The sequence below is a fragment of the Caretta caretta genome, chromosome 3, assembly GCF_965140235.1.
Source record: "Caretta caretta isolate rCarCar2 chromosome 3, rCarCar1.hap1, whole genome shotgun sequence".
NCBI lineage: Eukaryota > Metazoa > Chordata > Testudines > Cheloniidae > Caretta > Caretta caretta.
In genome coordinates, this window is record NC_134208.1 from 24,827,923 (window position 1) to 24,852,760 (window position 24,838).

The following is a 24,838-nucleotide window of genomic DNA, read 5'->3' on the forward strand; positions in this document are numbered from 1 at the left end:
AGATTTTTAAGTGCTCAGTTCCCACAATTGTGGTCAGAATTTCAAAAAAGCTCATCTTAATTTTAAGCCCCTAAATAAGAGCCAGGATGGAAAACTTCCATTGGTTTCAATGGGGCCAGGATTTCAGTTTCAGAACAGCCTGGCATCCAATTTGCTGATCTCATCTGAATATCTTGGTACTTATTTTGAAGTCTAAACAAAAGTTGCTGGGTTTTTTTAACTGTGAATGCTGAGCTTTGAAAATCTGGCTATTAGAGACTGGTCTGAGGAGAGGTTTCCTAGAGTGTTTCTGAGTCCAAGATCTATATATAGAGAGAAATATGCAAATACATTACATGTATCATCCTCCTCCCCAATCAAATAAAGAATCAGCTTCACAGTTAATGCTGCCTTATGGGAGAGGGAGATAGGAGGTGCTAGACTCATTATGAAGGATGGTCCTTCCATGGGTGTTTCCATGGGAAGAACAGCTTGCCCCTTCGTTTTAGAATTCATGTGAGAAGGCACACCGCGTTCCTGGCTTCTACTTAAGAAATGCAAGAAGTTTCTATTATGGTTGTCTAATATGCATAGATGTTTGGCACAACACCCTCCTATTAATGTTCCCAGAGAGGAGAAACCGGATATATTGTTAGCGAAAACAGCAGTGTTTTGGGAAATTGCAGAAAGACAGTAAGAATCTTGTCATTGCCAGGAATACATTCTTTATGTTTCAGAGTAACAGCCGTGTTAGCCTGTATTTGCAAAAAGAAAAGGAGTACTTGTGGCACCTTAGAGACTAACCAATTTATTTGAGCATAAGCTTTCGTGAGATACAGCTCACTTCATCGGATGCATACTGTGGAAAGTATAGAAGATCTTTTTATACACACAAAGCATGAAAAAAACCTTTTGTAGTGGTAAACACCCATTTTTTCATGGTTTGTGTGTATAAAAAGATCTATACTTTCCACAGTATGCATCGGATGAAATGAGCTGTAGCTCACGAAAGCTCATGCTCAAATAAATTGGTTAGTCTCTAAGGTACCACTAGTACTCCTATTCTTTAGGTTAACTAGCTTTATACTAAAAGTAATGTTGTCTTTTCACAGTTTCTCAGAAACCTATTTAATACAATATTAGGGCACCAAATATACATTTCATACAGAAAAACACTACTCTATGATAATTCTATGTCCCAGTGTGCTTGCTTTTTATTTGTGCTTTACAGTTTCTTCTGTTAAGTGCATTCTATATATTTACCTTTAAAAAGGATAAATTTACTTTTGAAGAAGTTTGTGTCTTTATCAGGTATTTGTTACAAATGATTTCATTGTATTTTTATCAAATGTTTAGATTTAGATTTAGCACCGAGGGAATGCATTTAACATGTTTTCTGTCCATTTGACGTATCCTACAAGTTCCCCATATGAAAAACAGCCAAACAGCATCAATAATGCTACTGTTCCTTCTCTTCAACAGGTCCCCATTTGCATTTTTATCTATCTGTTGCATCTAGAATTGCAGATTTTGAAATCTCTGGGGGCAAGGACTGTCTTTGTTTTACTTATTTGTGTACATTAGCCTTGATTGGGGCCCTTAGCCCCCCCAAATAAATTAATAATAAAATAATGATGATGATAATAATAATAATAATAATAATAACAAAAATGGCTTCTAATCCAATTCCTATTGAAAAAAGCTCATTACAAAATTAATACTATTATCTTTCTAGTGGATCCTTAAGTCATATTAATAGATACATACATAGATATGATGTATGACTACATCATATTAGGTGTGTACATGCTGCTGGTAAAAAGCATACAGTATATCCTACCAAATGAACTGCCCTATTGTTTAGGAAACTTCTCAGAATTCCAGGAGTGATCTTTACATATAGCTGAATTGTTCCTGAATGTTTACATCCTGTAAGGCACAGACAGACTTCCCTGAAACAAACGGCATGCACATCTCCCCCTGCTCCACCCCCCTCCAGTATACTAAGGGAGAAATGGTTCATTGTCCTGCATTGGTATACTCATCTATTTCCTTTTAATATTGCAGTGGAGTGGAACAAGTGAGAATGTACAGTAAAGCGCTACAGTGCAGTAATTCTCTTTAGCAGGGTTGGACAAGAATTCTCCTAATTTTGTTGTTATGAGAACTATCTCCCTTGTTCTGCTGTCTTGCATACAGTGGCATGAGTAACAGAGGATGGGGAGGCAGCAGCTTTAAATGCGGAATAAGATGGTGACGTCTATGGGCACAAGGATGGGCACCAGGGATGCAAGACTCTCACAAGGTTCAGAGTTCAAATAAGTGCCCATAGATTGGATGCTTACCCAGTGCCTGATCCAAAGCCCAGTGAAATTAATGAAAATACATTGATTGACTTCAGTGGCCTTTGATGCAGGCACTGAAAACTCAAGTGAATAATCCAAACCCTACAGACAGGAAAAACTGGGCTGGAAACCTCAGGAGAACAGATTCCTTCACACAATTTCTGACATTTTTATTTCCAGTCTTGGCAAAAAATTATGAAAGAACAACTTTCTGTATTTTATTTTGGTATTTTTGGTTATAGTCACAGCTGTAGGTAGCCATGGGTGGGAGGGCGGCGGATGCCCACATCCAAACATTAAAAAAGGTTCAGGTTAAGCTCAGTTCTAAACATGGACAAAGGCTTATGGAGGTTCATGTTTTATTCAAACCAGTTAATCCTTCTCCAATAAGAAGGTTATTTAAGACATCGTTCCTACTTCATTATATAAAGCCATCAATACTTAAGCATTAGTGTAGAGTTGAAATGGTTGTCTTTGTTGATGAATATTATTATTTTTACAGAAGTGCCTAGATTCCCCAACTGAGATCATCTCCCATTATGCTAGACTGTGCAAACATATCATAAGAGACAGTCTTTGCCCTAACAAACTTACAGTCTAAACATAAAACAAAGATAAAGAGTAGGAGAAAGGAAGTATTTTTAGTCCCAGTTTACAGATGAGGAATTGAGGCACTAAGATATTAAATGGTTTACAAGGTTACACAGGGACCTGTCTAGGGCAGAGCGAGGAATTGACCCTAGATCTTTAGAGCCTCAGTCCAGTGCCTTCACCCCACAAAAAACATCCTTCCTCACTGTGCAAGTTATCCAGCCTCCAAGATGGGCAACTTCTCCCAAAACTGTTTTTGTTTTTTATTTTGTTTTTCCCCATTTTGTCCAACAACAATCGCTGTGTACATATCTGAACGTCTTAATCCCGAGAATCTACAAATATGTCAGTGGGTGGACAAGTATTTTTATGAAGATTTTGAGGAGCTATGTACTTCCTACAGTACATTTTGGCATATACTGAAATTTGGGGTGGGGGTGAGGGGCTGGAATTGAGATCCACCTACCTAATCTTCAGTAAATATTTGAGAATAGAGCCTATTTTGTTCCATACACTCTCAAAATGAGAGAATAGAATTCAGTGGGATCTCAGTCAGGGAATGTGAGGGAGAAGCCCAAAACATGAAAAATTATTTGACTAATTTATCAAATCATATTATATTTGTCAGAGCAATTTAAATTAAAACTCAATAATATGTCTTAATAAAATACATAAGGTAAATTCATAAAACTTTACACCCAATTTATTATTTAATACTAGCCTAAGGTGCATTATACCATAATGGCTCTGAATATTTCCTTTCCATCTGAAAGACTATTCGCGTTTGCTTTCACTGTTAACCCAGAAGACATGCTTGCCATGTTCAGTGACCTGGTTCCAAGATGTATGACATCATAGGAGCCTACTTTTCACTTAGTATACACACATAACTCATGTTATCATTAATGCCCATTACGCACACTTGCACAGTACGGGGCACATTCACCCCTGATGTAATCCTGCTGAACTCAAAACTTAAAGCAGAATGAATTTGGCCTTTTAAATCAAAATAAGATGTATGGAATCACAACATGAATTCAGAATGCCCATGTTTAGGTTGACTTATCTCTGGTCCCCAATTTTACTTTAATGTATTTTTGTAAATTAATTTCTTATGATGAATATACTATAAACACTAAATAAATACAACCCTCCAGTAAAACTGCTGCTAAAACTATTCAGGAGCATTCAGCTCATTCAGCTATGTGGAAACAAAGTCTGGGGTCTAATCTTGATAGCCATGACACCAGTTGAGTCAAAATCACAACAGTAACCCTACACCTTCATATCTCTTAAGGGCTGCACATTGCAAGTCAGTTGCAGTGCATAAAAAAACAACTTTATTGAACCTACAAATTTACAGGCAATGTTAAATATTTTTATATGCCAATACAAGGTGTTCTATTAAACTGTCTACATATACACATGTATACAGACATATATCACTTTTATACAACACTTCCATAACAAGTTCTGTAAACAAGCAAACATTGTACACAGAAGGTCTAGTTGCGTGAGTGCTATTCGTCTTAAGTTTTGCACAGCCAGGTTCATAGAAAGAACCCCAGTTGCAATGAATTCAGAGCTGATCCTAATCAACATAACTATTGGTGCCACCTCAAACAAAAACAAGTCACTCACGGGTCTCTACGTAACCACTGAAGCCTCTGAAGTAACAATTATGACAATTTTTCAATGCATTGTAAAAAGAGAATGAAGTCACCAGACTGTAAAACTCTGCAAAATTGGCAATTTATATTAATATCACAAGAACATATTATGTCTTGTGATAGTAAACATTGTGGGTGTTTTCCATTGGCTGGCTGTGTGTGGAAGGAGTCTCATTCCTTAGAACAAAGTTTTGACATGAACATTCTAATATCACTCCTTGATCAGACATGTCCAAGTGCATGATACAAATCCCATGAGCAGACAGATGCTGACATCTAAGAGAAAATGTAACACTGAAGTGAATGTAAACCTTGTAATAATCTTCCCAATAAAATATTTATGGAAACCTTCCTGGCTAAAATCCAGTGAATATAACTTGGGAACTTTTTTTCTCCTAACTGGAGGCTCACACTCAACATAAAGAAATCAATTAAGAAATCAACATAAATGTTATACATTCTTACCCTTAATATGTATTTCAGAGAACTGGAATGCTTAAAATCGAACAACAATGCTTTGTGACTTCTTGTGGTGACCTCTGCTGCGAAAGTCAATTTTCAAATCTGGATTTTTTTCTGTAGTCAGAAGCTAATACTGAATGAGTGTCCCAAGCATCAAGAATCAACCGCCATGGGAACATGGAAAGTAATAATGTCTCAGAGAGTCAGGGAATAACCTGTTAGAAGCATTGACAGTAGAACCTCGGAGTTACAAACACCTCGGAAATGGAGATTGTTCATAACTCTGAGCAAAACGTTCTTTCAAAAGTTTACAGCTGAACATTGACTTAATTCAGCTTTGAAACTTTACTATGGAGAAGAAAAATGCTTTTAACCATCTTAATTTAAATGAAACAAGCACAGAAAGTTTCCTGATCTTGTCAAAAAAAATTTTAAACTTTATATTTTTAGTAGTTTACATTTAACACAGTACTGTACTGTACTTACCGGGGTTTTTTTTTTGGGGGGGGGGGACAAGGGGAGGGGGTTGGGTTGGTCTCTGGTGCTACCTGATTGCATACTTCTGGTTCCAAATGAGATTTATGGTTGACCGGTCACTTTGTAACTCTGGTGTTTGTAACTCTGAGGTTCTACAGCAGTGGCTCTCAACCTTTCTAGACTACTATGCCCCTTTCAGGAGTCTGATTTGTCTTGTGTACCCCTAAATTTCACCTCACTTAAAATCTACTTGCTTACAAAATCAGACATAAAACTACAGAAGTGTCACAGCACACACTGAAAAATTGCTTCCTTTCTCATTTTTACCATTTAATTATAAATCAATCGGAATATAAATATTGTACTTACATTTCAGTGTATAGTATATAGAGCAGTATAAACAAGTCATTGTCCGTTTGAAATTTTAGTTTGTACTTACTTTGCTAGTACTTTTTATGTAGCCTGTTGTAAAACTAGGCAGATATCTAGATGAGTTGATTTACTCCCTGGAGGATCTCTGGAAACCCCCATAGGCTCATGTATCCCTGGTTGAGAACCACTGTTCTACAGAATATGCATGAGGGGGAGAGAAACTATGAAGTCATGGATTCATTGAAGTCAAGGGGAGTTTCACCATTGACTTCAGCAGAGTCAGGATTTTGCCCTGCATGTAGACATACATACATATATATATATATAATTTTCAGCCTATAACAAACTAGGCTAAACACATAAGAGTTATGTTAAAACAATATTAGGGGCACTTATTACTAAAATAGGAATATCCAAACGCTGGGGAATCTTACTTAGCCTATATTTCCAAACACAAGTGTAATGTAAAGGCACTAAAGCTAGTAGCCAGATTTACCTTCTCTGTGTGTTGTCAAAGTTCTCATCCTTTTAAGCAGCAATGAACCTTTATACTCTGTGATTTACATTTTGCACTACCACTCAGTAACAATGGAATTAAATTTTATCTCTGGGATATTTCCTTCTGGAGTAAAGCATCTTGTGGGAGTCTACAATGACCTCTGAGGATGACTCAGAAACACTTTTGAAAAGGAGAAGTCCTCATGGCTGGGAGATGACATCATAAAACTGTCCCTCCCACTCAACCTCCCTCCCCAAATACTTATTTAGACTTTATTCCCCACTTTTTATTTGTAATTTATCAAACAGGAAGCAATGGTTCTACAACAGTTAAACACTTTATATATTTTGCTACACATAAATATTTTGCAAATGCTTATTTACTTTTCCTACTAACATGCATGGGAAACAAGATGCAAGTCAATGTAGGACACATGCCAAACATCATCTAAAATGGAGGCAATCAATAATCACTCAATCCAAAACACAACGCTCTAAAGCAGTAATAGCAGGGTTGTCACAAAATAGGGAGTCACAGTCTTCTGGAGGACAGGACTTTTCAGAATGCGGTTTTAATGTACAGAAATTAAAGTGCAGAGATGGTAGCTTAATTCATATACACTGCAGATGGCAGTGTTTGTACAGTAACCGTCACTGGCAGCGGGAAAGGGGCCACTTATAATATTTGTGGGGATGGTGTGGTCCAGGGCTGGGGAAATTCAGGAAAGATGGACTGCAGTTCCATTTCAGATAAATACAGATAGTCCTTGCCTACAGAGATCATTACTGAGTTCCAGGCCATCAAAGCACTGGTAAAATTGACTGCAGACATTTTTATTGTTCCTCAACCTAACACTCTAATTTTCTGAACTAAGTGTTCATCACCACTATCCAATATTTTTCCTACTTAAAATTACTTTGAAGCCTCTGACCTTCAGGCAGCTGTTCCATTTTGAATGAGAATGTAATTACTTTTGTAATATGAATACACATCTCATGCTGTCTCCAATGTTTCTCCCCTTACAAAATAAATACATAGTAAAATAAGAAGACATGGTACATGATAAATTAATGATTAATAAAAAGAAGGTAACGAGATGTCCTACATATCCTCTCTCATACTCCAAGAACAAGGGGAAACTTAATGAGAAGGAAAGGCAATACATTTATAACGTACAAAAAGAAACTTTCTTTTCATAGTGCATAATTAGTCTATAGTACTCACTGCCTCAGGACTTCACTGGGGCTAAGAAATGACTGGGAATCAAAAGAGGAATAGATATTTGGATGGGTAATGAGAACATCTACAGGATACTCATTTTATAAACCAGTGGCACTGCATGGAGGTATAGGGATCTGCCAACATGGATCATCTTGCAGGAGAGAGGCCATAACCCCTCATCCTTCAGAGCATAAAGCAATCTCTAGTTGAGAGGCTTTAGGAAGACTCTTTCCCTTTGGGAAAATTATATCCTTCCTCTGAAGCATTTGGTACTGGTTACTCTCGGAGACAGAATACTGATCTATTTGAACCACTGGTCCAATTGCAATAGTAATTCCTATGTACATACCTGTCTGCTCCTTGTTAGTATAGACTTTAATTTGAATGATAGCCATGAAGGATATTTTTGCTCTACAGATACTGAGGCATCACTCTGATACCCTTCTTGTGGCTGTGGAATAAGAAGCTAATAAATAACGTACCTTTACATAAAGCTGCTGAAATTCGTCAAGGTTCAGTCTACCACTAGGACAGTCCTTTAGAAATCCTTTGTACCACTGTTTGAGTTCATGTTCGTTGAACTCCGTGCTCTTCACCAGATCCTCCATCACTTCAGGGGCCAGTTTGCTATTCTGTTTCCCCATTCTGCCTTAAGAAAAGCAAATTAATACAATTAGCTAAGTTGCTGTGATCATTTTAAAACTTGATTAGCAACCAAGCTGGAGTATGCTACTGACAGCCTTGTTTTGTGCTCACTGATGCTGTCAGCCAAGCCCGACCCCATGCTCTCCCTGATTATTTAGATGCTAAATTTATTTAAATAAGTGTTAGGCTGAATTTGAGAAAAAACTAAGAAATTCATCTTTCAATTAAAGCTCTTAAGTCCTGCAGAGAGACTGCTGAATTAGTTTTCAAAATAAATGAGAATTTGCTTAATCTTTTTATCTTTAATAATCATTTAATATAAAGATTCCACCCTTTTTCGTTTCTTTTCTTTTTGAGAGGACTAACAGGTTCTTCCTGCCAGTGGTTACCAACATATTAAAAAGTGACCATTCTTTTAGTAACCTTCATAAAGTGGTTCCTAACTATTCCTTGTGTATTCAATTATGTGTTCCTTAGGCTGGCATTGTTATTTGTCAGTACTATGTTGGGTTGAAAAGGATTTTGTGATCTTTTTGTTGCATTTTAATTCATACATTTCACAAATTCATAGATCTGATATTATTCACAAGTTTCTCTTTAACCTTACCGAGGGGTGAAAGTAAAATGCAGCTCTTACCAGTATAGGGCCTCTCTGGCCGCCCCTCACCCCCTGCCCCGGAAGGGGTGTGGCCTCCGGCGGAAGGGGCGGAAGCGGGGGTCTGGGGGGGTCAGCGTTCCACAGCCAGTCCATCTGCGCTCCCTGGCCTGCGCTGCCCAGGGCTTCAGCGGCGATTTAAAGGGCCCGGGGCTGCGGCCAGCGCTGCACAATAGTGGCAGTGCTGGCCAGAGCCCCAGGCCCTTTTAAATCACGGCCCCGGGGCAGCTACTTCTTTTGCACCCCCCACTGTCAGCAGCTGGGGGGTAAGGGAGGCAAAGGGGGCAGCATTTTAACATTGCTTCCCTGTTTGCACCCTCCATCGGTGGCCCCGTTGGGTCATCGCTGCCCCTTTTGTGCCCCCACATTGGTGGCCCTGCTGGTAGGGACCCGGCAGGGTCGCTGATTGGGGGCGCAAAAGGGGCAGCGATGTTAAAGCACTTTAAAGTCAACGGTATGGGCCGGTACTGGCAGCTACCTTATACCAGTACGCCGTACCGGCCTGTACCCCCTTACTTTCACCCCTGACCTTACCTTAAACCCCTCCACTGATGCCAGTTCAATGATTGACAGACTCTTTACGATTTATGGCTCCAATCCTGCAAAGGCCTCCACATATGATTAACGGTACATTTGTAAGCAGTCCCACTGATGTACATGCGACTTCCCATATTCATGAAGTTAATCACAGGTGGAAATCTTTGCAGGCTCAGGGCCTGTAATATGCCTCGCTCTTGAAATATGAAGTGTTCTACAGTATATTAGTGGGACTACATTTTTCTTCTGATAATTTTAGGTTTTGGTATATTCACATTGACTAGTACAAATAATTCTCCGTCCCCCACCTCATTTTTTACTTTCTTAATAATTTTTTTTAGATAATCACATTTTATCTCAATGTGCATTTTTTGCAGTCATCAAGACAGTGGATGAATGACGGTGTTGCCACTTCCTGTCCTAAGCTCTTAGGGCCTGATCTTACAAGCCCAGCTCACCTGAGCAATCCTCACTCAAATAAGAAATGCCATTGTATGAAGGGGTGAAGCCCTTACAGAACCAGGACTGAGGAAAAGAGCTGGTTAGCTACCCAAACTGTGAGAGACAGGGGAGGAGCTTCTCTTCTGTGCAAAGGGTTCTGGGTTGGGAAGTCCTCATTAAAACCCCTGGCTCCCTCCAAGCTAGAGAGTCAGAGTTAAAGGGTTGATGAAGAAGAGTCAACTGGAGCAGTGGTTCTCAACCAGGGGTCCGGGGCCCCATAAGGGGCCTCAAGCAGGTTTCGGGGGTGCCTCCAAGCAGGGCCAGCATTAGATTTGCTGGGGCCCAGGGCAGAAAGCCGAAGCACCACTGCGTGGGGCTGACGCCCAGGTTCCTAGCCCCGCCACCTGGGGCTGAAGCTGAAGCCTCAGCAATGTAGCTTCGTGGGGGGGCCCTGTGGCATGCGGCTCCAGCCAACTGTCCTGCTTGCCAGCAGTTCTGGCTTTTATATGCAGAAAACCAGTTATTGTGGCACAGGTGGAGTTTTTATAGCATATTGGGGGGGGCCTCAGAAAGAAAAATGTTGAGAACCTCTGACCTGGAGGAACCTGGGCCTGCAATAAGGCATATTGAGTACTTTGAGTGGGTAAATGGACTGACACTATCTTATGGAAAGACATACTTTGTTGTTCTTTTGGGGTTTTTTATTTAAAATATTTTTGGTACTTTTACTAATAGCTCCTGAACTGTGTCATGCTCATTTCAGAAACCTTCCTTTACACTGTTATGTCTGCCATTCCAGCTATGCATCAGCTCATCACAAAACCATATCTAGGGCTTTTTCTATATGGTGTCTTAAACATCCCTGGTATCACATTCAAGTCACCTGCCAACCTCTGGTCAGGTTCTTCACAAGCCAGCCATCCCACCTTTCACACCAACTGTAGCAAAAAGGCTGCCAAACAAGTCAGCCAGATGCAGTTCAGAGAGGTTTAGCAAACAAAGTACCAAACATTCTTTTAAAAAAAAAAAAAAGAAAACCAAGGGATACTTTTCCATAACAAAATGTCAGTCCATTTACCTGCCTAAAGTATTCCATATGTCTCATAACTGGCTGAGATGACCCTTCCTCACCAGCTCTTCAACTCCGACTCTCTAGTTAGGAGAGAGCCAGGCATTTTATAAAGGGCTCCTGTACCTAGAAGCCTTTGCAGAGAAGTCCTTACCATCTCTCTGGGTGATTGACAGTTTGGCTGATTCTTTTTCTCACTCCCAGTTCTATAAGGGATTCGCCCCATCACACACACTGAATTCAAGTTAACCTGGTTAGCTGAACCCACTCCTACAAAATTCTGAGCACTCCTGAACCTCCCTCTACCCTCAACCGCCACTGACTTTCATGGGTGTGGAAGGTGCTCCTCAGCTTGCAGGATTGGGTTCATATAGTCTTTCATTCACAACCTGCTCCCATCTAAGTCAATAGCAAAACTTCCATCTGTATGTAACAAAAAACCCACTGGAAAATATACGGCCTGACTCTCCACTCCCTTAGTGTAGTCATTTACATCTGTGCAACACAGGATTAAAACACTACCATTCTGATCTGATAGCCTTTAACATCTACTGTGCCCTCACTCTGCACAGGTGTAAATGACAACACTAAATACAAGGCCCTGATCAGGTCCCTAATGTGAAGCATTGAAGAATTATACTGTGGGGAAACAATCCTGAACTGGTGGAAGCATGAACAAGTCTTTTCCATCTCTAATATCCATGTGCCCAAGTTAACTTGAAATCCAGAGATTAACTTAAACCTTAAAAAGGAATAAAAACAGACGGGAAAGAAGAATGGAAGTGGAGAAATATAATCATTAATTGCTATGTAGTGAACACAGATCATTTACATCCAATTGTCAACCCTTGAAATATGAGCTGTATTTATAAACAAATATGTCAGTTCTTTCAGTAATTTTTATATTGGCCCCTGTCGTCTTTTACCTAAAATGTATAACATCATTTACCTTAATCTCTCCTTGTGGGCCACGTTCTAAATAGCAGTACTTTGGATTCATTTTATATGATATTTTCTCCACTATTTTGCTAACAGGGTGCTCAGATTTTCACGTGGTGCTTAGTCGTGTCCTGTGCACAGAAAGGAATAATGTCTTCCCTGGACCAACACCTAACACATGTGTTTCTACTTTCCAGTGTAGCACCCACCTTTGGTGGCAGCTCTACATTTCATATGCAAGTTCAGTTTAAATCACCTGCCAACCCTTCCCCTCCCTCCCCATCTCAAAACCTTTTTTTCCCCCTGCAATATTGCGTTTAAAGAAGCTTTTCCCCATTTTAAAACGTAGTCTCTTTCTCATCAAGTGAGCTACTCATTTCTCTGCCCATTTCCATCACTTCAGCACAGCCTGCTTTATCTGGACAGGCTCCCATAGTGTTAGCCATCCCTCCTAGCTTTGCGTGGTTAGTGACTGTGATCGATGTATCCCTTTATGCAGTCTCCTGAGTGATACTAGACATGGAACTAAAGCATCCACATCTCTGCTCAGTACCTCTTCCCAAGTTGTCACAGTTCTATTAATAATCTTTGTTATTCCCATTCCCATTCCATCATGTATCCATCCCAGAATAATAGTATCCAAACCAGCTTGTCCCAGGGGCAAGTCATAACTGTTGGCAAGTCACTTTGCCAGGACAGCATGGGTTTCAGCAACAAGAGCACCCAGAAAAAGGATTTACCGGGTCTGAAAGGAGTGCTGCAAGTACGATATGTGTAAAATAGTGCAACCAATAGGACGAAGTATTATTAGCCAGGAATATCCCAAAGCATTAGGGACAAATTCTGTCCTCTGTTGCACAACCACATTATGATGCTGAACAGACATAACTGAAGGCACAACTGGGTTCATAGTTTCTTTAGGGTATTGCCAATATCTAGCAGACAGACCTGGAACATGCTCTGCATTTGCTTCCTATGTAAAAATCGTTAGCATACCAAAGAAGCCCATTTTCAATCTCTTATGTTCTTTGTGAATTATAATAATCCTCATGTGGAACAACTATCAATTTATCAATTTCGTGTAGGCAAAAAAACCTAATGTCCTTGCTTCTACTCTCATTTAAACCAGCATAAATAATTGAAGTTGAGCCTTTTGGTCAGGAAGTCATATATTCCTCAGAATATCTGGCCCAGTATTGTCTTTGGGTGCCCCACTTTCCACAAAGCTTGTACTCGGTTAATTTGGCACAGTATATATTTAAAACCCCATACTGGCTAATCTAGTAGTAATACATTTTTCTCCTTGCCCCCATCCCAATTGCTTACAGACTGGCTGATATTTTACTTGTTTTCATGTTTTAACTGGCCTGCTGATTTCCTTTGTTTCTTTTTGCCTTTTAAAAATAGTGCTATATTTTTCAGTCCCCAAGTACCTTCCTTGTTTTCCAAGAGTTCTCAAAGATGACTACCAATACGTACAATAACTTCCTTTGCTATACTCATAAGGAGCTTAAAATGAATGTCATCTGGCTTCTTTCATTCATTTATGTCATTTTTTACTTGACTTATTAATTTGGATTCTTGATATTTCCATATCCTCATTTTTTGATTTATAATTATATTATTTCTAAATGTATCCATTTATTTACATTGTCCCATTGATTCATATGGCACTTCAGATATGTAAAGCAGACAAAATTCCTTCAGGAAATACCATTCTTCTGTAAACCTCAACTCCATTTTCCAAGAAAAATTATTTTCTTGGTTAGGTGGATATAATTATTGAAGTCAATGGAGTTGCTCTGGATTTATACCAGTGTATGTGAGCAAACAACTGGCCCAGCATATCTATCTATAATCTCTTCCATCATCATATTCACAGAAACAAGACACTCCTTTCCTGTCTTTCTCTGTGATACATGATCCTAGTATTTGCTCACCTGCTTGTTCCTCTACAGATTGGTTGATCTGCCTCAAACACCTTTCAGCATCCTTTGATGCATTTTGCCATATAATGTGAACCTCTCTGTGTATTGTATTAGTGCTAATTGCAAAGAACAGTTTAACAGGCAGGAGGGATAGTTCAGTGGTTTGAGCATTCGCCTGCTAAACCCAGGACTGTGAGTTCAATCCTTGAGGGGACCATTTAGGGATCTGAGGGAAAAATTGGGCATTGGTCCTGCTTTGAGCAGGGTGCTGGACTAGATTACCTCCTGAGGTCCCTTCCAACCCTGATATTCTATGAACAGAAACCTTTCATAAATGATGCTTTCTGTAAAACTTAACCAACATGTAAGGAAGCAATAATTTGGGACTGAAATCTTATGGATTCTCATTTATTTGTTGGTCCAGTTAAACATGGTACATTATCTGCTTTGCTCCCATTTGATGCGGGGAACAAAACTAGTTGATCAGTCCTGTCAGGTATAATCCTTCCGTCTACTGTAATTATATCAACTCATTTTTTCCATCTTCTTTTCAACCTCGAGGTCTTTTGTTAGCAAAATACATTTGAATTACAATCTGCAGTAAGGCTCAACAGTGTCATATGACTATCAGGTGAGCGCCAAGGCTTTTGGTTGTTGTAGATACAATTAATTTTGGTAAGAAACCTATTATTCATAGATTTTTCTAGTTAACCATGAGATTTAGTTCAGTCTTCTAGGGTTTCTTTGCATCTCTTATTATTATGGAAGAGGTATAATCCGTCCTTAGCAATGAATGTACTAGCTGCCAACACACATTTAATTTTCTAAAATTAAAACATTTTTACATTATGCCACAATAATCATGGTTTACAAAACATGTTTTTTTTTCCTCTGAAAATCCATTAATATGCATTAGGCAGAAACAGCAGAGCACAGCTGCACAAACACTAAGTTCTTCAAGTTGGCAGAAGGTCACTCACTCACTCACTATTAGAATCTTTATGTGGAGTAAAATTTTTGTTTAATCTATTAATTTGCTTCCAAATCACTTTAGTATGTCAATATCCAAGCACTGTTGTTCAAGTGTTGCATATTCTGGAGAATGGCACATCAGCCTAAAAAAAAATGTTTTGTTTCTAACAAAACAAATTTGAACAAATATTTTTGAAACTTCTGTCAGCAAAATAAAAAATCTGCTTAAAAATCTACGTAATACAACCAGGGCAAAATCAAGACTTTAACTAAAACACTGTCTTTAAATACCAGCAATATACACTGAAATACTTCATGTTGAAAACCCTATGAAAGGTAATTGTAATTTGAGTCAAGATTGACTACTGTAAATATAGAGCTTCACTGTGCAACCCTTGCTTGCATTAGGGAGTACCAATTCACATATGTCTACAAAAGTGAATAAACTAGATTCTGATAGCCTTACACACATACTGTAAGATGAATAGTACCTTACTTATATGAATATCAAAGGACTAGATTGCCTCATTCATGTTGAGGAGCAATGGGGATACTCATCTGAGTGTCGGCTAGAGGTTCGCAACATGGCACAAAGGGACTGCTCAAGGAGTAAGGTACTACTCAGGAGGAGTAAAGGTATCAGTATCTGCCCCAATGGGATTCGTCATGTAAGAAAGTGCTCACCAACACAAGTATAGGGTTGCCAATTTTGGTTGGACATATTCCTGGAGATTTCATCATGACATAATCTTTAATTAAAGATTAATCTTTAATTCCTGGAGACTCCAAGACAATCCTTACTCAGGCAATCCTAAGTAAGTATTGCACATTACAGAACATAGTGAGAGCAAGTGAAACCCTAGTCCCCCTCTCTGCACTGAAGTGCTACAAATAATTGATAAAGAAAATGTGGAACTAACAAGACACATGCTGAAAGCCAGAATGTCCAAAAGAATTCAGTATGTTGGGTACCCTGAGAGTTAGGCTTGTCTACATTACCCTCTGGATCGACGGGCAGCTATCAATCCAGCGGGGGTTGATTTATCGTATCTAGTCTAGATGCGATAAATCAACTGCCGAGCGCTCTCCCGACGACTCCGGTACTTCACCAGGGTGAGAGGCACAGGCGGAGTTGACGGGAGAGTGTCAGCTGTCAACTTACCGCAGTGAAGACACCGCGGTAAGTAGATCTAAGGACGTCGACTTCAGCTACATTATTCATGTAGGCATTATTCACGTCGATGAAGTTGCATATATCAGATCAATTCCCCCCACCCGCCCGCCCCCAGTGTAGACCAGGCCTCAGAATTGGAGCTACTGAGTGCTTTGGAAAATCGGGCCCCTTATTCTTGTGCTTAAATGAAAGTTGGGCTCTTGTGAAAATCTGGCCCAGATTGTGCTCTTGAAAATCTGGTCCGGCACATTTTTGAAAATCTGGCCATGCTGTACTTCACATCTTAGTCTCTTGCTCTGGTTATATCCAAATCTTTAGATGATGTCTACTCATTTTCTCTTCATGTGTAAACTCTTTGGGGCTGGCCTCTGGTCTCCATATACCTAGCAAAGTTTTTGCTACGTTTACACTTATTACCCTTACTCATGCTGAGTAGTACCTTACTTCCCAAACAGCCCTGAGCAACGGGTGACATGTAAGCTAAAGCGCTGCAGGGGTAGCCTTGGTAGGCATTACAGCTCACACACCCTCTCTACTTCTCCCATGCGCTGAGAAGTACTAATTAGCTGCTGGCCTGTGCCTGATACAACACCCACTGTGACAGCTCAGCTGTGCTAGCTGGCACATAGCCGGGGACAAAGTCAAGCCTATGCCCACTTCTCACCTCTTCTGCCCACTCGTTCGAGCCTGTGTCAAGTCACAATCCAGCTCTATATGCACTAGGCAGAACCGTCAAACACCATGTGGAATTTCCTTATTTTATATATATACAATTTCACTTGCTCTCACTATGGTCTATGCTGTCCAATCCTTATTTGGGGTTGCCAACCCTCCCAGATTGTCCTGGAGTCTCCAGGAATTAAAGATTAATCTTTAATTAAAGACTGACATGATGAAACCTCCAGGAATACATCCAACCAAAATAGGCAACCCTATGTTGGTGAGCACTTTCTTACATGAAGAATCTGACTGGGGCAGATTCTGATACCTTTACTCCTCCTGAGTAATACCTTACTCCTTGAGCAGTGCCTTTGTGCCACACTGCAAAACTCTAGCAGACACTGAGGCTGGAGCCAACGTAGCTTAGGTCGATTTACTGCAGTGTCTACACCACACTGGGTGGACAGGAGACACTCTCCCGTCAACTTACCTTACTCCTCTCATTCCCTGTGAAGTACTGGGGCTGATCGGGGAGCGCTCTTCACTAGACCTGCTAAACTGACATCCAGTGTGTCAATCACTGGAGCGTCGATCCCGCGGTAGTGTAGACGTAGCTTCAGATGAGTATCCCCATTGCTCCTCACAATGAATGAGACAGTCACAATCTGTTCCTTTGTTCATATAAGTAAGATACTATAAGGTACTGTTCATCTTACCCTTGCACACATACCATATCATTCATATATATATATATATATATATATATATAATGGAAAAATACAGAAAGCAAAAACACTGGGCAAGTGAAGAACTGTTGGCGTAATCTGAAATAACAGACCAATTTTCTTGTTATTTTTTACTATGTTGCTTAACAAATTCCCTGCTGTGCCCTGGTAATAAGTACAACTCCTGACCAATCTCAGCATTGTTCCTTTCTCCTCAGGCTACTTCCGACACTGCCTTTCCTCTTACTAATGTCAGCATGAAGGATAGTTGGAAGCAAGACAAGGCTGTGAAACCAGCCTGGTGATTCATCCTTTCAAATATATTTCTTGTTCCACAGAAAAATAGAAATCTAGAGCCAGAACCTACCATTCACACATAAAGGCCAAAAATCTTCTCCAAAGAATCCAGCCTGAGTAAGTAGCTGGGGGACTCTGTGAGTGGAATGGGAGAGGAATTATCCCACCCAAACAAAGGAGCAGGAATCCATGACTGGAGTGGCCTGCCCTGGACCACAGCCCTCTCCATAAGCACCCCTGCACAATACTCTCAGAGATACACTGCAGAGGGGTATGCACCTCCAGAATGACCTCCCCAAACCCTGTCCCATGCCTTATACAGCAAAGTGGTTCTGCTCCCCAAAGGTCCTCTGCTCCCACAGGAAAGGAGATAGGATTTGTGTCATCATGGCCCAGAAGGGGAAGATTTATCAGAACTGTGCAGCTTTGCAGAATGCAGGAATTTGCTGTATTCTTCCCTTTGGAAGACAGGGAGGAGCCTGAATTCCCAGATTTTCCCTTCACACAGCACTTTGGACGCAACTGTATGATTTTAACCACACTTTTGCTGTCATTTGTGCCACACAGTGAAACTGAGGCTATAGCCCTTACTGAAAAATAAATAAATGGGGATTTTCAGTGTAATGCTACATTGAAGTTAATGGCAACAAGGCACCATTTACTGCTAACAAAACGTACTTCACACACAAAGTGGGTGAAACAGGCCAGATTCTTATTTCTGTTACACCAGAGTAAATCCAGTGCAACTCCACTGACTTTATGCAGTTACTCCAGATTGATACTGGTTTTACCTGAGATCAGATCCTGGCTCAGTGTCTATACCCACAATGGAAACGATCTCTCTTTACTTGGGGGGGGGGGGTGGAAATGGAGAGTTCTGACATTATACAATGCCATCACACACAAATGTATTCCTAACTTGTTAAAAGAATTCAATGATACAATTACTGAGTTGTTAAATAATAAACACAGCTGGAGAGAGAAAGTAAGAGGTTTAGGCAAGCAGAAAGAGAGTTGTTTTCAGATGCTATGTGAAATGAGATGGACAATTGACTAGGTACTAAGATATAAAGCAGAGTGTTCCAAAGAGCAAGTGCTGCAGGGCAGAAAGCTCTAAGAGCAGCAGTGGCCAGATTGTGTGAACTGATGCCTTTTTACACCAACTGTGTGCCCACGCCTGACTAGTCCTTCCCCCCATTTCTGCTTATTCTGTTTCCTCTCCTCTTTTGGATGGGGTTTGGCACCGATGACAGATATCTCAGATAGTTTAGTGATATAAGGCTAGATCTCCGAAAGGGATAATGGGTAGACATGTTTTGTTTTGCTAATGCTGACAGAAAATAACCATCCCAGTATAGGAGACAAGCAGATCAGTGGACTCATTTCTACTCATGCCTAGCCACAATCAGCTGCAGTGTTCTGTAGGCACTGGGATGCTGTGAGTTTTAAGGAGAGATTTGTTTTATCAGGACTAAGATGAATATTTCCTTATTTGGACTATTCTCTTCAACTCTGTCCTCATCCATAATAACTGAAAACAGAACTTCAAAACACTTCCACCACCTATTGGTGTAATATGGGATTTATTCATATGCTAAACACCATTCAGCTGAACTTCAGTAATCATTAACCTGATTATTCAGACTGTTTCTCCATCTCAGTACTCATTCAGTTTGATCACTGTGACAAGTTTGCAACATGTTTCATGGTAAAGTTGTCAGTTTCCAGCTGATTTCTGTGAGGTTTTTGATTGCAAGAGTTGTTGCTTCCAACAGAACACACTATCTCCCCCTACTTCAGTTCCCATGAGTTACTGATAAGGAAGTCCACAGTCTCCTCAATATACCAAGTTCAACTTGACCACTTAAAGTAAGTTGGGTGGCTGTAATGACAGTATTGATAGGCATTTCAAAAACTTGCTTTCCAATGGGACAACCTGCACCATTTTCAAATGTTAAGAGATTAATCCCCTATTCAAAATACCATTTCTTGATGCTGAAATATTTGCTAGGTATTTCCCAGTTACAAACTCCTCTTTGGAGAAGATGAGCAGTTCCAGCTATATTTGAACATCAATGCCAACCTCTGTGGGTTCCAGTCTGGGTTCCAGCCTTCCTTTGGAGTTGAGACGATATTTGTCAGCGTTATAAGCAATTTACTTTGGTTTTAGATCCTGGTCACCTATGCATTTTAGTCAGACCAGGCATCTCAGTGGTTTTTGATACAACAGAGTATAAGTCGTTGCTCCAGTGACACGATCTGCTGCTGGGTCTGGAACTGTCCTCTATTTCCAGTTGTGCCTATAAGATAATGTTCAGTTGATCTTGATGCACATTTGTATAATCCTGAGAGACATGTGATAACTTTCAAAGATCTAACCTGTCTCCCATGTTTAGCACTATTGGTAAGATTATTTCACAACATGGGGTAGAGTACCATCGGTGTATTGATGCCTTACAAATGTATCATTCTTGCTCTGGGATGCCTGCAAGTTTAGTCTTTACAAAATGTTTGGCTGCATCAGAACCACCTTCTCCTCCCCACATGAAACCAAATTCTTGACAGCAGTTAGAGGTCTTGGTTACGAAGATGCTCTTTCCTCATGACCTGCGTATTGAGGTTACATGTTTGGAGACAGTGACCCAGATTTAGAATCTTGGCATCGCTTCTATGGAAAGCACATGTGTCAGAAAGATTTTTGTTTTCTCCCCACTGATTATGCAATTTACAGTTGCTGCTCCCTTTTCTAATCTGTGGTAACTTCACAAAAACAAAATACATGCCCTCATGACCACCAGGTTTGATTGTTGTAATTTCCTCTTTACTGGAATTCCAGCAGTTCATCTGAATTGCTTGCATCAGGCTTACTCACTAGGTTGAACAATCATGATTATTCCTATGCTCCTTATACTTGATACGTACAAAATAGCTAAATTACTTTAAATTGGCACTGTTGCTATTAACAGTTTAGATCTTGGCCACATTCAAGACTTCCTCTTTTAGCCTCATCCTGGCAGGTGGCTATGCTCAAACATCATATGACTTCTTACGACTATGCCTTTGAGTCTTAAATGAGTGAGTTCTGCTGTGATGAGCCCAATGGTGTGGACTTCACTCCTTCTTTACATCCATCTCAGCCCCTTCATCATGGCTTTAAAACAATATCTACCCCCCTTTTCTGTAAGTGTTTTAAGCACTCTGCTGGCCTCATATTTATTGTCTTCCTCCTCAGGTTGTTGGTTTTTCTGGTACAAACTCTAAAATGGTGGGCTTTATTAACCAAATATTTTATTGTGCTAATAATTTAGTGTCCAGAGGACTTTAGCAGGAAGGAAAATGGGTGAGACAGCAATAAAGCTACTCTATGACTACTATTATTCATGTAAATATTTATTCTTTTTTCACCACGCTATTTACAGTTACAAAGTGCAGATTTCCTTAAAGACAATCACAGAACCCAATATGTTAATTTTAACATGACTTCAGCCTGTCATGAATTGGTATGCACTGTGTTCCTGACACTGGTGGTTAACTTAGCAATCAAAATGTTTTTCTAGCTCCTACTTGCTAGAGTATAATCTTGCCTCACTAGTTGATCATTATCTCTCTACGCTAGAAACTTAATTCAGGTAAGACTAAGTGTCAGAGAACACTAGTTTATACATCTTAGGTTCTCTCTTATGGGATTACTATTTACTTCAACCAGGGAAGGAAATGCATTAAGAGGCAAATAGAGTCCCTTTCTTCATAGGTGTGGAGGTTCCCCCCACAGAAGAACTAATGCAGTTATAGTGTACAAAGGAGGTGAAGACAAAGGATGAGGAGGGCATGGGAGTGCATAATCCCTACACAGTGTGAAGCCCTGCTCCCTGAGTGGCAATACACAAGAGGTGGGAGAGGGCAGGAAAGTGCTATGGAAGGGCAGGGCCAGAGGTCTCCCAGAGCAGTCCTCCCACTCCCGCACAGGATGGGGAGCTATACAAGAGTCTTAGGAGGCTCCTGCAGCCACTGGGTTAGAGTAACCGCCATGAAACAGAGGTTTCAATCCAGAGAGGAAGTTTCCTCCTATTCTATGTACCTGTCCTCTGCCTAAGGCCAGGGGATGAGTTCAGCTGCTGGGCCTGAGAGACTTAAATTATGTCTGAGAAAAATCTAAGATACAATCTTAAAACAACAAAGAAAGAGCCTATTAGAATGTGACATGAAATTTTTGCAAAATTATTATTAGATTATGCACACTAAGACTTTTAAAAAGCACATGATATGATCCAAAATCTGCTCCCCGTGGAATTGTTCCCCAAATATGCTCTTATCCATTCTGTCAAGGCAGTATGTTTGTACACCCATATGCTGGGTGTAATGGCCTCAAACAATGATTTCCCTCATGCAGGCTGCCCCTGCAAAGAGGATAAGTAATTTGCATATCAACATCCACGTAGGTAGCATTACTGGGCCTCAAGGAGGACAACATCCTGAAGCCCTTATTCAGTGTTCACTCATTTAGTGCTGCCTCATTGGGAATTTACCTCAATACAGATGTTAGCAGAAACAAAGTACAGACTTTAGGATTTGATCATAGTAAATAGCTTGGAATCTTCTACTTTTATTCCCCCACTCTTCACATCCCTTCACTAGTTCCCCCTTCTCCAGTGAATCCAACTACTTGTAATCACCTTTAAGGCCGTTCACAGCCTATCCTTGACCTAGCTATCATCCCTTACATTGTATTGAGAGGTCGCTTCCCACCTTAGTTCCTTAAATGAAGGTAGCTGTGATGGCCCATTTTTAATTTTTTCCAATATGCACCTTTGAACTTTCTCCCATTCTGCCTTTCATGAATGACAGGAGCTCCCCATAAATATCTACAGAGCCACCTTATTGTCCTCCTTTCAAATTCCTTCTTAAAACACTTATCTGGCATGATGCACACAAAAAACACCCCCACAAACCCTTAATAATGGTAGGCAGCTGGTTTGCTGAAACCATGCTCACCAGTATCATCTTTTTTCATGCTCACCAGTATCATCTCACTATTTTCCTGGGCTCCCCAATCTGTTTTGTTTACCTATAGCTTTATATGTAGGCTGCAAGCTGTCAAGGTTCCTTACCCACTCTGAACTCTAGGGTACAGATGTGGGAACCTGCATGAAAACCTCCTAAGCTTACTTTTATCAGCTTAGGTTAAAACTTCCCCAAGGTACAACTATTTTACCTTTTGCCCTTGGACTTCCACTGCCACCACCAAACGTCTAACCGGGTTTATTTTTGAGAAAGCGTTGTTTGGAAACGTGTTTCCTCCACAATCCTCACCAAAACCTTGCACCACCCTTCCTGGGGAAGGTTAGATAAAAATCCTCACCAATTTGCATAGGTGAACACAGACCCAAACCCTTGGATCTTAAGAACAATGAAAAAAGCATTCAGTTTCTTACAAGAAGAATTTCAATAGAAGAAACAGTAAAAAGAATCACCTCTGTAAAATCAGGATGGTAAATACCTTACAGGGTAATTAGATTCAAAACATTGAGAATCCCTCTAGGCAAAACCTTAAGTTACAAAAAGCCATAAAGACAGGAATATCCATTCTATTCAGCACAGCTTATTTTCTCAGCCATTTAAAGAAATCATAATCTAACGCATATCTAGCTAGATTACTTACTACGTTCTAAGACTCCATTCCTGTACTGTCCCTGGCAAAAGCATCACACAGACAGACCCTTTGTTTCTCCCTCCCTCCAGCTTTTGAAAGTATCTTGTCTCCTCATGGGTCATTTTGGTCAGGTGTCAGCAAGGTTATCCTAGCTTCTTAACCCTTTACAGGTGAAAGGGTTTTTCCTCTGGCCAGGAAGGATTTTAAAGGGGTTTACCCTTCCCTTTATATTTATGACACAAGATCTCTGGGGCCAGGGACTCTGGGTCTCTTTTGTTTGTACAGTGCCTAGCACAATGGGACTCTGGCCTCTAAGGGCAACAGCAATATTAATTATTATTATTCCACAAAAATTTTACTATGAGCAGTCTCATGATAATTGGAAAGGCTCAATCAAGCAAAAGGTTCTTCTTCATCCCAAGTGTAGCATCTGGATCTCTCTTTGCTCACAGCAGTTACAGAGGGAGGGCACTAGTAGCTGTGCTTATTGGTGCAAGAGGGTCTCTGCTAGACAGTATCTGAAGCCACAGGGAAGCAAGGGTAGCAAGACAAGTCCAGCTCCTCTCCCTTTCTGCAGGGAATATCTGCAGCAAGATTAGGAGCAGGGATTCACTCTTACTCTCAACCCCACTCACAGAATACTGGCAGCTTCTCTTCTCCCCCACTACTTTGTGATGAGAGTTTTGCCTGATAAAGGAGTGTGTAAAAAAGTGAGCAAGGACATCAGGATTTGTCTCAATAAACAGCGTTTCACCATAACTGAGATAATTACAAGCAGATTTCACTATTCTCGGTCTTGAATTTACACTCAATTATTGCATAAAAGAAAGAAAAATAAGACTGACCCTCGTGTGATTAGCTGTCTTTGGGTCAAATTTATCACTGATGTAACTGAGCAGATTTCAGGTGAAGATTTGGCCCTTTGTGCTAAACAGCCACACTAATGAAAACCATATAAATGCAGATGCAGCAGCTGTTAATGGACGTGGTTAGTGTGAATATAGATTAAGGCTTATTTTTCTACTAAAACCCTTTTAAATCTAAACACAGCACTTGTGTTATTACGGCTATTGCTCCCTCAGTACAAAACCCACCCCGCACTCATAGCTCAGTCATCAGAACTTTTCTCTGTGGCTACTTTTGATGGTAGTCAATTAAATGCAGAAAAAATGCATTATCGAGATGACGAAACCTAATTCTGCAGGACGAAATGAGTGGCTTTATGCTTTCAAGTCAGACATAGAGGGATGGTCAAATTATTACTTGGCTAAGTAAGTCAACAACTGAATCATGCAGAACTACTTTTAACTCAAACAGAAAAAAACACTGAAGATTTAACTTGTGGCAATATTAAATCCAGAAGAAAAATAAAAGAGAGACCTGAAAACTTGTCTTTTTCATGGAGAAAGAAGGGCAGGTAAATTGCTTCCTGAGGACTGGATAGCTCTTGGACTGGTAATAAAAGAGAAAGCCTTTCAGCCCCAGGTTACTGCTTCACATTACACCCAAGCCGGTAGTGACTGAAAGTTA

General features: G+C 40.2%; 1 protein-coding gene across 2 annotated transcripts in view; it reads right to left on the reverse strand.

Annotated features, from left to right (window-relative positions):
* Positions 1-24,838, reverse strand: part of VSNL1 (visinin like 1) — a 154,327-nt gene that overhangs the window by 74,121 nt on the left and 55,368 nt on the right. Inside the window, exon 2 of one of the 2 annotated variants that reach the window (XM_048845562.2) lies at positions 8,099-8,261. In XM_048845562.2, coding sequence (XP_048701519.1) covers positions 8,099-8,260 — 162 coding nt within the window. In that variant the 5' untranslated portion in view covers position 8,261. Of the gene's footprint in view, positions 1-8,098; positions 8,266-24,838 lie in introns of both variants that reach the window. The other variant, XM_048845561.2, reaches the window with a different exon arrangement.